The sequence below is a fragment of the Salmo salar genome, chromosome ssa14 (genome assembly GCF_905237065.1).
Source record: "Salmo salar chromosome ssa14, Ssal_v3.1, whole genome shotgun sequence".
NCBI classification, from domain to species: Eukaryota; Metazoa; Chordata; class Actinopteri; order Salmoniformes; family Salmonidae; genus Salmo; species Salmo salar.
Window position 1 is genome coordinate 5309710 of NC_059455.1, and position 13850 is coordinate 5323559.

Here is a 13850-nt window from a genome sequence, read left to right on the forward strand (position 1 = left end):
TAGCTGTATAGTCTGTTTGTTTGTGTTGTTGGTCTTGACTAGCTTAATGTTCTGGTTGGTTGGTAGCTAGCTAGCATTTAGTCATGTGGCTAATGTAGCGCCATCATGAAAAGGGGCATGAGGGAAGCGCTACAATATTATGTTTTTCTAAGTAGTGAGAACGGTTGTAATCAGGGAATGTTGAAAAGTAATCTTTAGACATGTACTTTACTTAAATGTAGTTTGGTAATTGATTAAAACAAGCAGACAACAAGAAAATTGCATTTGAAAAAGTTTTTTTGCTGAGAGCCAAAAGTAACCATTGGTTGTTTTCCCCACAGGTTGGTGGGGTGGCAACTTTCTATTTAGTACTGACTGGGACTATACCTTTGATATTACTTTGACATCATAGCAGCATCATTTCAATGACTTCCCATATGTAAGAATGCAAGAATGATGTCATAGTAAAATCTGAAGTTATATCACACCACTGTGTGGTCATAGAAGTTCTACAGTACTATGATGTCACAAAAATGCCATGTTAATCTATAGGGTATTTGTCAGTAACTTTCATGGATAACCTATCCAACTGAAATCATCACTAGGAAGAAACAATAATGACTTGACCAAGACATGTTTTTATATCTGGATTGTCCTTACCCTTATGGAAAGCTTACAAAACCTTGATATTTAGACACAAAAAGCCCATTCTCCACAGTCAATTTGCATTTGTTATCTTAAATCTGATCCTAATACGGAATTTATTGTTCTGTGTACAAGCAAACAAGGCCATCCATCCCACATGCTCACTGCGCACCGTTGGAATGTGAGCATTTTCAAAGAGCCCATAGCTGCCCACCACCGGAGTTCTTTTCCAGTTTTCCATTGTTTGTTTCATGTTCAGATAAAAGTCTGTGAGCGCGTGTGTGTGACGTGTGCCCATTTGTCATTCTTTGGAAAACAATCATTCATTTTGGAAGCGTGGTTTGGTTCTGTGTTTTGAAAGTCAAAACGTTGCAACTGCGCTTTTCTTTGAGTCAGAGGGAATTTCTTTGTGAGTATCCATGACATATATAATTACATAGTTATTATATATACATATATATAACATATAATAGAATATGCAAGTTTGTCAATAAGATCAACATGTTAAAAATGTGTATCAATGGTTTGCTAACCATTATCTTAATGTGATAGCCACGAATGTGCATCTATTTGAGCAATGCGAAGTGAGCGAAGAAATGTTGGCTCGTTGATGATGGTGGGGTTAGTCTTGACAAATGTTAATTTGTTTTCTTTGGGTTTTAAAACCTTAGTCTCACAATGATTGCCTGGAAAGCTTTCCTACCAATCCTGAAATGTTATTTTCTAGAAAAGTACTCCTGTGGGAATCTGAGTGTGTTCTCACCGTACTTGTTAAAAGACACTGCAGGTGGCAAAACTAGTTGCAATGACGTTATTCTGAAGTTTTTTGTGAAGTCATGGTTTGAATGTAATAGGAGGTATTTTAGACATAATTTCAGCGACCACAAAAATACATATTTAACTGTTTGTAACCTGGTCAGATAACCAAAATATGGTGTCTTTCCCAAATGTGTTGATGTTGTCATGAAAAAAGACGGCTTTACCTGATCTGATGACTCAACAAGGAGAAAATCAGTTTGGGACCAGAAAATAACTTTATCTCTACTTTTCTCTTTCCATCTCTCTTTCTCTCTGTCCCCATGTTCCTAAGGTCACAGGTTCGAGGATGTGCCTGCGGTGCACCGTCACCTGGTCAGGAAGAGCAACAAGGGTCAGGTGGTGCACATCAGCAAGGACCACAAGGAGCCTAGTGCCCCCTGCAGCAAGTTGGACCGTACCCCACATGAGGTGGGTACCATGGAACAAGAGGATAATGAGTTTAATGGGCAGTGATTTTGGCCCAATTCCATGTTTTGCTACCGCTTCACCGGAATGGTCTATCATAGACTTCCATAACATTGTTGTATGCTATTACACTTAATTTGACCCCTACTGGTGTAGGCCAGTAGTGTTACTGCTGGTTATAAGTAGCAGGCAATGACGTGAGTAGCACACCTCAAGTTGTTTTTATGATGGAGAGTTTGGGTTAAGAAGTCAATGTCTCACCTGTACATTAACTCCCTGCTTTGGTACTTAATAAGTCAGTCAGGGAAAGGTGAGACGTTAAAAATGAACTTAAGAACGCCTTTCACATGCCACAAGTAAAAGAGGAGAGGTAACACGACACAAGGGGCTCTAGGAAGTAAGCGAGGGAGTTAAGTTTGTTGTATTAGGGTAGGGTAGCCAGGTAAACATAACTCTCTTCTCTGTGTGTGTGTGTGTGTGTGTGTGTGTGTGTGTGTGTGTGTGTGTGTGTGTGTGTGTGTGTGTGTGTGTGTGTGTGTGTGTGTGTGTGTGTGTGTGTGTGTGTGTGCGTGCGCATGCACGCGGGTGTGATAGAGTGAACGTAAAACAATGGACAGACCATTTCACATGCGCTCTCTTGTTGAGCCAGTAAATGTGTGTGCGTTAGTGTGTGCGTTAGTGTGTGTGTGTAAGGTAAGCCTGCCCTATTAGATTTGTCAGTATCTCTGCTTCTCACTCACCCAGCCAGTACTTGAGTATCGGTCCACCTCGCGTTCGGACAGAATGGTTCGCTTGGAGTTCGTGGGTCGTATGGCACGGCACCAGAAGGTAGGGTCGTTTTGAACCAGTACAACCTGGTTTTAGCCCAGGTAATTTTGGATTTGCTGTGTTAGCCTTCAGATTGGTTTGGACTGCACTTACTTACCTTCTAACACCACACCTATACAGCATGGTGTGTTTGTAGACACTTGATGCATGCTGGATGCTGCCATAATATCTTCATGCACCAGTTTTAACGTGTTATTGTTGTTCGTGGGAGCTTAGTCTGGTTGATACAGCACTTCTTTTTGATGTGGAAACTTTTGGATTTCTTCTTGGTCTCAGAGTATTAACACTAGAAACACTAATAAGTATGGTCCAATGTACTACATTTCTTTTGGTTATTGAGACACATGAGTTGGAACTCACCTAAAATTGGAAAATGTGTGTGTGACTTTCTAAACCCCCCAGTTCGTCTACAGAAAGACCCCGTGTTCCACCCAAATGTTTGCTGTGTGTTTTTGTGTGTTGTGTCTGAAGTTGGATTCGAGATTAGATGGTTTCTAGATTAGATGTTTCAGATCAGTACTACTGTGTACTATAAAGAATAGTGTTCGGCACAAACATCGATAATTCATTTGATATCGATTTGTGCAAAGCATATTATGATATCGGTCTATCATTCCTGTTAAGCTACTGTATTATGTAAAAAGGAGTACTGAGAAACCATCTCATAGACCTTCGCACAGGCTCTCAACGTGTGATTGCCTGCTGATGGGCCATCAAGGGCTTCACATTGTTTTCAAACTGATTGGGATATGTTAAAAGACTTCCAAAACATTCACACCTGGCCCAATGGACAATCAGGAAGCAGTTGTCTGGACTATATATATTGATATCGTATAAAAAAAAATCTCCCAGGTATTTGTGGAGCTGAATGAGTTGGTGATGGATAAGAACCAGGAGTTGCAGTGGCGGGAGACGGCCCGCTGGATCAAATTTGAGGAGGACGTGGAGGAGGAGACGGACCGCTGGGGCAAACCCCACGTTGCCTCGCTCTCCTTCCGTAGTCTTCTGGAGCTCCGCAAGACCATCTCCCACGGTGAGAGAAAGAGGGGAAGTGAGGAAAGAAAGGGGGAAGGGAGGGACTAGGTGGGAATAAAGAGGGCGAGGGGGGAGAAGGAGTTGGGAAAGGAGAGGGTGAAAGAAGGAGGGGAGTGGGTGAGTTAGGAAAAGAGAAAAAGGAGTGATGAAGAGAGAGGGGAGGAAGAGATTGGGGAGGAAGGGAAGAAAAGGGAGGAATAAATACAAATCGAGGGATGAGAAAGGCAAGAGAAGGAAGTAGCGTTTGTGGCATTAAAGGGACACATTGGGGGTGTTTTTTAGGTGCGGTGCTGTTGGACCTGAACCAGCACACCTTGCCTGGCATTGCCCATCAGGTGGTGGAGCAGATGATCATCTCTGACCAGATCAAAGTGGAGGACCGGGCCAATGTCCTCAGAGCCCTACTACTCAAACACAGGTATGTATTTTTTTCTTGCTGTATGCAGTCCTTTATCTACCCTGCTACCTTACGGTATTCACAGTGTTTATATACATCATTGGTACTTCTACACAATCTCAGTTCAGGCGTTCTCTCTCTCCTCTTCTCTGCCTGCAGTCACCCGAGCGACGAGAAAGAACACAGCTCTTTCACGCACAACATCTCTGCCGCCAGCCTGGCCTCCCTGATGGTGAACCACCACAGCAGCAGCAACCACATAGGCCAAGCCGAGCCCTCTGTCACTGACACCGTCATGGGTGGAGGAGAGGCCGCCTGCATCCTTCCAGACACCCGCATTGACATGGAGAAGAGCGAGGTCTTCACTTGAAAGTGTGGCTGTGTTTTTGGGAGTGTGTGGGGTTGAGTTTGTCTGTGTGTGCAGGATGTTTGTGAGTCTGAGCGTTTTTGTGTGTTGTTTGAGTTGTGTTTCTGGGTGGGTGTGTGCATTCATCTTTATCCACTTGTCTAGGTGATTGTTTATGTTTTGTTTTCTCTGAGTGTGTGTGAGTTTTTGGTGTCTAAACTACGTTTTCTTCTACAGAAAGACAATCCTCCCAAATTGGGTATGCACAGGTCCAAGTCCAAACATGAGCTCAAGTTGCTGGAGAAGATTCCGGAAAATGCAGAGGCCACAGTCGTCCTCGTAGGTATGCCTTACTATTCAAATAAAATAAAATGTTATTTGTCACATGCTTCGTAGACAAGCTGGTCAGCGCATGCTTTGAGTACGTGTCCTGGTAATCAGCCTGCGGCCTTGTGAATGTTGACCTGTTTAAAGGCCGTACTCACATCAGCTACGGAGAGCGTGATCACACATTCGTCTGGAACAGCTGGTGCTCTCATGCATGTTTCAGTGTTGCTTGCCTCGAATTATTAAAGTTCAATTACATTTAATAACTGTCTCTCGCAGGCACCGTGGCCTTCCTGGAGCAGCCATCCATGGCATTTGTGCGTCTGCAGGAAGCTGTGCTGCTGGAGTCTGTGCTGGAGGTGCCCGTCCCTGTACGTTTCCTCTTCCTTCTAATGGGCCCGCCCATCGCCAACATCGACTACCACCAGATCGGCCGCTCCATCTCCACACTTATGTCTGACAAGGCGAGTTAACCGTTGGGTAACCCATACTGCCCTGTGTGGCTCAGTTGGTAAGAGCGTGGCACTAGCAACACAAAGATTGTGGCTTCAACTCTCACAGGGATCACATACAAAAAAATGTATGCACTCACTGTCCTGTAAATCACTTTGAATAACTCTGATAAGTGGCATATATTATTGTTATTATTTTTCCGCAGCACTTCCACGAGGCGGCGTACCTGGCGGACGAGCGGCAGGACCTGCTGAACGCCATCAACAGCTTTTTGGACTGTAGCATTGTGCTGCCGCCGTCTGAGGTGGGCGGCGAGGAGCTGCTTCGCTCAGTGGCCAGGTTCCAGAGAGAGATGCTCCACAAGAGAGAGGAGCAGCAGGGCAAGAAGCTCAAAGTCAAAGAACCCAAGAGCCCAAAGGATAAAGGTAATAGTGACAGGCATACACTGATACACTCAGATGTGCACAGACATATACTACAGAGAGGAACCGAAGGTCAAACTACTGGCCAAAAAGCCCAAAGGTCCCATAGACAAGGGTGACAAAGACACGTACTGGAGGAAGGAGCTTGAGGGCTAACTGACCAGCAAATAACCCCCTCCCTCCCTCAGCTCTGCAGGCGTCCTTCAAACCTGGGGATGACCCTCTGCGCCGGTCGGGCCACCTGTTTGGGGGGCTGATCAGTGACGCCGCACGGCGCTACCCCAAATATGCCAGTGACTTCCGCGATGCACTCAACCCCCAGTGCATGGCTGCCATCATCTTCATCTACTTCGCTGCTCTGTCGCCCGCTGTCACCTTTGGAGGACTGCTGGGTCAGTCACTCAGAGCCCCATTGGGGGAGGGAAGAAAGGAGGGGAAGAGGGAAAGAAGAGGGACAATTACTAAATAGAAATGAAGCTTAAAAGAGTGATAGAGTCTATAGTTGGCTGTATCATTTTGAGTTGGTACTCACTTTCTCCATCCCTTCCTCTCTTCTTCTTCTTCTAGGTGAGAAAACGGGGGGGTTGATTGGCGTGTCGGAGCTGATCATCGCCACGGCGATGCAGGGGGTCATCTTTTCCCTCCTGGGGGCACAGCCTCTGCTGGTGGTGGGCTTCTCTGGACCCCTCCTGGTTTTTGAGGAGGCCTTCTACTCAGTGAGCAACTAGCCCAATTCTTCTATTCTGTTACTCCCCCTTCTCCCCAAATTTTGGTCACTCCCCTGGCAAGGATTTACAAGTAATAAACTGGTTTCAAAATTAATGGATTCCCAGTTGAAGGATTTCCTGCTTATTCCTTCCTAATTCCAGAAATCTTTTAACTGAAAAAAACTATAAACTTTGGGAAAGTTTCAGTGATTTTGCAACCCTAGCTGGTGCAAGGAATATGGTTGCAATGTGTGCATGATAATGTCACTTTCTGAACATAACCCAAAGTTGCCTCGTGGTTCTGTATTGCAGTTCTGCAATGCCAACCACATAGAGTACCTGACGGGCCGGGTGTGGATTGGCTTCTGGCTGGTGCTCATCGTGGTCATCATAGTGGCCTTTGAGGGCAGCTTCATGGTCCGCTTCGTCTCGCGCTTTACCCAGGAGATCTTCTCCTTCCTCATCTCCCTCATCTTCATCTACGAGACCTTCTCGAAACTGGGCAAGGTGAGGTTTAGAGGAGGAGCGCCCTTTAAAACCTGTTGAGCGGAACGCCTCGCCAATATCCAATGGTAGAGCGTGGCGTGAAATACAAAAACCTCAAAAATTGTATAATTTCAATATTTCAAACTATTTTACACCATTTTAAAGACAAGACTCTCGTTAATCTAACCACATTGTCCGATTTCAAAAAGGCTTTACAGCGAAAGCAAAACATTAGATTATGTTAGGAGAGTACATAGCCAAAAACAATCACACAGCCATTTTCCAAGCAAGCATATATGTCACATAAACCCAAAACACAGCTAAATGAAGCACTAACCTTTGATGATCTTCATCAGATGACACTCCTAGGACATTATGTTATACAATACATTTTGACACCCGCCAAGTTCGGGGCTCACTAAACTCAGAATTACTATTAGAAAAATTGTATTACCTTTGCTGATCTTCGTCAGAATGCACTCCCAGGACTGCTACTTCCACAACAAATGTTGTTTTTGTTCCAAATAATCCATAGTTATGTCCAAATACCTCCGTTTTGTTTGTGCGTTCAGGTCACTATCCAAAGGGTAACGCGTGAGCGCATTTCGAGACCAAAAAAAATTCAAAATGTTCCTTACCATACCAGGAAGCATGTCAAACGCTGTTTAAAATAAATTTTTATGGTATTTTTCTCGTAAAATAGTGATAATATTCCAACCGGACAATAGTGTATTCATTCAAAGAGGAAAAGAAAAAACAGCACGGTCGCGGGCCCGCGCATATCCAATCTCTTTGTCACCAGGCAGACCACTGACAAACTGTGCTAGTATACTCTGCCCAGAGACAGGAGACGCCTCAATCCGCTTTCTGAAGGCTTTAGAGAGCCAATGGAAGCCTTATAGAAAGTGCTTCGTAACCCCACATATACTGTAGTTTCGATAGAGAACCAAAAGAAGAACTACAAATTCTCAGACAGGCCACTTCCTGCTTGGAATCTTCTCAGGTTTTTGCCTGCCATATGAGTTCTGTTATACTCACAGACACCATTCAAACAGTTTTAGAAACTTCAGAGTGTTTTCTATCCAAATCTACTAATAATATGCATATTCTAGTTTCTGGGCAAGAGCAGTAACCAGATTAAATCGGGTATGTTTTTTTCATCCGGCCGTGAAAATACTGCCCCCTATCCACAACAGGTTATAAACACTGGGCTGGAGCTGATTGGGCTTGCTTGTCCACTGGCCTACAAGTTCATAGCTTTCATTGCTAGCATACCGCTGCATGCATTATGACTCCGTCAAGAGCATTTGAAACGGAAGTCATCTATCGCACACCTGACACAGAGGAAATGGTGCAGGAATGTATGAGACTCATGAGAAAACTGTCTGTCTGTGTGTTTACCTGTGTGTCTGCCTGTGTGTCTGCCTGTGTGTCTGTCTCTGAGTCTGTCTGTCTGTCTGTCTGTCTGTCTGTCTGTCTGTCTGTCTGTCTGTCTGTCTGTCTGTCTGTCTGTCTGTCTGTCTGTCTGTCTGTCTGTCTGTGCCTGCCTGTCTGTCTGTCCACCCAGATCTTTCAAGAGCATCCTCTCCAACGCTGTTACCTGGTCAACGACACATGGACATCATCATCATGCAACAACACTGTGGTTGGCGTGCCTGGCAAGGTGGTGGGGGAGCCCAACACAGCCCTCCTGACGTTGGTGCTAATGTCTGGAACGTTCTTCATTGCGTTCTACCTGCGCAAGTTCAAGAACAGTGCCTTTTTCCCAGGCAAGGTAAGTACAGTAAGCCTGGGCTGCCTGACCAGAGCCATACAGTATTGGTCCTTAAAAATACTTATTCAAAATGCATTAAAGGTGCACTATGCAGAAATTGCTCTGCCATTTCCTGGTTGATAAAATTCTAATAGTTCACCTAATTTCAGTTTATGTGACAAAATAAGCAAGTATAGTGTAGAGAATCATTGTACCATCTAAACTGCTGTGAAATATATTTTCCATAACCCCAAATAATTGTATTTTCAGGTGTTTGAAGTTGGTGTACAAAACTGAAAGTAAAAGACGCAGAAACGAAACTTGAGACAGGAAGCATAGAAATAGTGAACATCGAACAGATCTACCGCCTTTTAGACTTGCTTTTGGTAACATTGACCGATCTATGACTCTCATTTCTATGTATATTTTGTCAGGTCGCCCCAAAAGTTCCATATTGCAACAATGTTATATTCAATCTGACTTGTGCATGTTCTTTGTCTCAGCTCCGTAGGATGATTGGAGACTTCGGGGTTCCCATCGCGATTCTCATCATGGTGTTGGTGGACTACAGCATAAAAGACACCTACACCCAGGTGAGATATAGGTCAAGATCAAATGTCAAGAGAGAAATCAGAAGTGAGAATAGCCCAGGCTAACTTTTTCCCTTTGACCACTCCACCCTATTCAGAAGCTAAGCGTGCCCACAGGCTTCTCGGTGACCAGTCCTGAAAAGCGGCGATGGCTGATCCCCCCGCTGGGCTCAGACGGACAGTTCCCTGTCTGGATGATGGCCACCAGCATCTTACCTGCCCTACTCGTCTTTATCCTTATCTTCATGGAGACACAGATCACCACGTAAAGCCGGGTGTACACTACAAGGCCATGATTTAGCTGTCCCAGATACGTTTTTGAAATCGGAGACAAAATCCCCATGTCGTTGCTTACACAGGGTGCGCGGCTGTCACCGATGCTCGTTTAATATGAACGGGTCAGAGACACAATCTGAGGGCTACTGATCTCGTCTATGAGCAGTCCCAAACGTCCCAATATTTTCAAACATGTTTGATTTTAGAAGCAAAAAATCTGCAATGCTCTCGTAGTGTGAGATGTGCATATTATAGAGTAATACAACCCGTTACCTCTGCACCCTCATCTTACATATTATAGAGTAATACAACCCGTTACCTCTGCACCCTCATCTTACATATTATAGAGTAATACAACCCGTTACCTCTGCACCCTCATCTTACATATTATAGAGTAATACAACCCGTTACCTCTGCACCCTCATCTTACATATTATAGAGTAATACAACCCGTTACCTCTGCACCCTCATCTTACATATTATAGAGTAATTCAAGTCATCTCTCTCCCTACCCCCTCACTCTTTCTCTCCTTCACTCAATCCCTCTCCCTCCATGTTCCTCTCTTTTTATACACTCTTTCTCTCTTTGGTCCATCTCCTTCCGTCAGGCTGATAGTCAGTAAGAAGGAACGGATGCTGTTGAAGGGCTCCGGCTTCCACCTGGATCTGTTCATCATCGTGGCCATAGGTGGGGTTTCGGCCCTGTTCGGTCTGCCCTGGTTGGCCGCCGCCACCGTGCGTTCTGTTACTCACGCAAACGCCCTTACCGTCATGAGCAAGGCGGTGGCCCCCGGCGACAAGCCCCGTATCCATGAAGTGAAAGAGCAGAGGGTGACGGGCTTCCTCGTAGCTCTGTTTGTCGGTAGGCATGACCCCTCTAACTTAGCGCCCAGGACTAAATTGAGAGTAGGGTCGCACATTTCTTTCTCCCAAAAATCACATTTTCACATGTGAAATAGTTGTTTTCACATGTTGGGTTAAGATTTCACGTGAGACCATATTTTCACGTGAGTAGAATAACATGTTTTCAATCACATGAAAACTCCATGTGAAAATGGCACTTTGACATGTGGAATTGCAAATTCCCATGTGGGGTTGAAATAATGTTCGCCTCACGTGAAAAGATGGTGTTAACATGTTGCAGTAACAATGTTTCCACCGTTGGAATTAGGGTGACCACATCTAAAAAGGTAAAAAGCGGAACAAGGGAAAGATTTTGCGGGACATTCGAGGAACAGTGGACAGAATACATTTCTTGGGGGTAGGTTAATGGATCACGTTCAAATTGCCCCGCATTGGCTCTGCTCATGCTGGCTCTGAGTCTGTGAGTATCCATAGCAATGGCATCGCTTTGGCTGCTCTGTTCAATGAAGAGACACGAGACAGAAATTAGCTGTTAGCAACTTTTGGTCAATCTAAACTCCGACAAAACTCAAGACCATTGTTATTTTCTGTGAAATAATCTCTCCTGTTTTATATTTGGCAAGGTTAAATCACTGTTGTGACACCTTGTAATGATCTTAGTCAGATATGACGGTACGGCGCAGCAGAGCACGCGCAAATGGTTCAGCTTCAAATTTAGTGAAAAAACAGGTCCTATCTGGCCCCAACCCAATGTATAATGTCTGGGTCCGTCAGACGGGTTGCGTAGTAGAGCTTTACAAGGAAGTGGCCCCTGGCGACAAGCCCCGTATCCAGGAATTGAAAGAGCAGAGGGTGACGTGCTTCCTCATTGCTCTGTTCGTCGGTAGGCTTGACCCCTCTAACTTAGGGCCAAGGCCTAACTCGAGAGTAGGTTCGCAAAATTCCAGAAACTTTCCCAAAATGCACAGGTTTTCCAAAAATCCTGGTTGGAGGATCTCCCTGGAATTAGGAGGGAATAAGCAGGGAGAGGATCCTACAACCAGGATTTCTGGAAGACCTGGGAAGTTTGGGAACGGTTCTGGAGTTTTACAATCCTACTCCCCCTACAAAAAAAAACACATGTCAAATTTGCAGTTTCATATGTAAAATATCTGTTTCACATTTATTGAATTTAGAGTTCACATGTTAACACCACCTTTTCACATGTGAGGAGAATAACATGTTTTCACCTCACATGTGAATTACAGTTTCACATGTGAAATTTTACATGTTAAAAACATTCACATGTGAAAATCGGATATGCACTTTCACAAATGTAAAACAAAAGTTTGTGTGAATATCTGACTTTCACATGTGGAATTGCATTTTCACATGTGAAAAAAAATCATGTGTCTAAATGTAATTTGCGGTTTCACACGTAAGAATCCTCCACATGTGAAAATCTCATGTGGAGTTGAAATAATGATATTCTTCTCACATGTGAAAAGATGGTGTTAGTGTGTTGCAGTAGCAATGTTTCCACCGTTGGAATTAGGGTGACCACATCTGAAAAAAAACTAATGCGGGACATGGGAACGATTTTGCAGGACATTCGAGGAACAGTGGACAGAACCTTATTTTGGGGGGCAGGTTAATGGAGCATAGTTCTGCACTGTTAAGGGCTTGTAAGGAAGCATTTCACAGTAAAGTCTACACTTGTTGTATTCGGCGCATGTGACAAATAAAGTTTGATTTGATTTGATAGTTCTGCTGTATGAAGGCCACTGCCTGCTAAACGGGTAATATTTATTTACTACATCCATTTTTGGATTTATAAATTCCTTATATGTACCCATTTATTCCTGAAATGCCTCATGAGCTTAGTTCAACTGTTGTAACCCATTAGAACCCTAAATATAAGCTTGATTTAAGCCAAAGTAAATGTAAACAAACACATGTATATAGCCTTAAAACATGGTTAAAAATGTAATTTTTATATAATGGATGGTCAGTCCTTGCATCAAAAGCATAGTCTATGGATTCGTGTGTTTGCATTTCTCCAGCCACATCCCTCAGCTTTTTATCGAAACTGGCGGGGACAGGGGCGATTTTATCATGTGTATCTTGGTGGGGAAAACAAAACCAAAAAATGTAGATGCACGCCAGCAGAGCCAACAATACATTAAATGTACTATAACGGTGAAAAACAGTGTCCACAAACTGTTGGAGCCTACATAAAGCTGTCCCAACAGCAGAGCTTTCTTTTTAGCACTATGAAGTGAATCCTTACCACAGCTACACCTGGCTATCAGCAATCTCATTTATTGCCTTTTCAACAAGCATAACTGACAATTAGATGTACAAACTACAACACTGTCATGACGTGGCCCTTTCTGGGTGTAGATCGTGGCTTCTCCCCCCCTCACTCTCTCTCCTTAACCAGGTTTAGCACCCCAGGTCATAAATACAGGGTAGAACCTACCATGCAGTATTCAGAGAGAGAGAACGAAGGACTTCACTTAGCCAAACTCCTAAATCCCCAAAATGGGAGAATTAAACATTCGTTCTAGTTTTGAGAATGTGGGAATGATCCGTGAACACTTAAGGGATAGCTATGTTGAGTTCATTTGGTGATCTCATGAAAGACGAGAAACACACATAACAGTCTCTTAAAGTGTAAATTTCCCAGCTGTCAGGTTTACATCTAAATATTGTGAAACATATGTGATTAAATATGAAACTATTTGTGAAAAGATGTAATGTGATATTAACCTTCTAAATGAGAGTATGGATTTTCATATAAAGATTAACTAGTCAGTGGCCACACCCCCGTGAGCCCAGACATCACATTAGGCATCATGGAACCGTCCCTTTCCTACTGAAACGTAGAAAACCCACTCCTGATGAAATTCACACCAGACCACGTAAACCCTGATGTAAGCTAAGGTTGCAAACGGTTGAATTTCTAAGACCAAAACATGCCGGGTGATGCTGGTGTGTGAAGTGGTTTAAACTACAACTCTACCAAAGGACAAGACTATACCACGTGGAGCATTGGCTACACGGCTGGAAATGGTTAAACTCTGAGACTATCAATCTCTACAGAATAAGAGTAAATCTTAGACACAAATTACTAGTCTGCAGCTAGAAATTATGTAAACCTAGGACGAGAATACAGACATTCTATTCCGCTCTGAAGTATCCATTCTAACCACCTACAGGACGATTGAGGATTCCAACAGAGAACAACGACATACGGGCGTAAATATACAGTTGAAGTTGGAAGTTTACATACATTTAGGTTGGAGTCATTAACTCGTTTTTCAACCACTCCACAAATTTCTTATTAACAAACTATAGTTTTGGCAAGTCGGTTAGGACATTTACTTTGTGCATGACACAAGTCATTTTTCCAACAATTGTTTACAGACAGATTATTTCACTTATAACTCACTGTATCACAATTCCAGTGGGTCAGAAGTTTACATACACTTAGTTGACTGTGCCTTTAAAAAGCTTGGAAAATTCCAGAAAATAAT

At 43.6% G+C, this 13850-nt stretch overlaps 1 protein-coding gene across 4 annotated transcripts in view; it reads left to right on the plus strand.

The window, feature by feature from the left end:
* LOC106568665 (anion exchange protein 2) overlaps positions 1–13850 on the plus strand; it is a 55322-nt gene that overhangs the window by 32611 nt on the left and 8861 nt on the right. The window contains exons 1-16 of one of the 4 annotated variants that reach the window (XM_045693811.1): positions 940–1033; positions 1715–1851; positions 2593–2676; positions 3529–3709; positions 3994–4129; positions 4268–4466; positions 4692–4797; positions 5061–5245; positions 5440–5659; positions 5845–6048; positions 6224–6372; positions 6676–6870; positions 8417–8623; positions 9106–9195; positions 9291–9457; positions 10077–10330. In XM_045693811.1, coding sequence (XP_045549767.1) covers positions 2632–2676; positions 3529–3709; positions 3994–4129; positions 4268–4466; positions 4692–4797; positions 5061–5245; positions 5440–5659; positions 5845–6048; positions 6224–6372; positions 6676–6870; positions 8417–8623; positions 9106–9195; positions 9291–9457; positions 10077–10330 — 2338 coding nt within the window. In that variant the 5' untranslated portion in view covers positions 940–1033; positions 1715–1851; positions 2593–2631. Of the gene's footprint in view, positions 1–939; positions 1034–1714; positions 1852–2592; positions 2677–3528; positions 3710–3993; positions 4130–4267; positions 4467–4691; positions 4798–5060; positions 5246–5439; positions 5660–5844; positions 6049–6223; positions 6373–6675; positions 6871–8416; positions 8624–9105; positions 9196–9290; positions 9458–10076; positions 10331–13850 lie in introns of those variants that run through there. The other 3 variants (XM_014139178.2, XR_006758713.1, XM_014139180.2) reach the window with 3 other exon arrangements.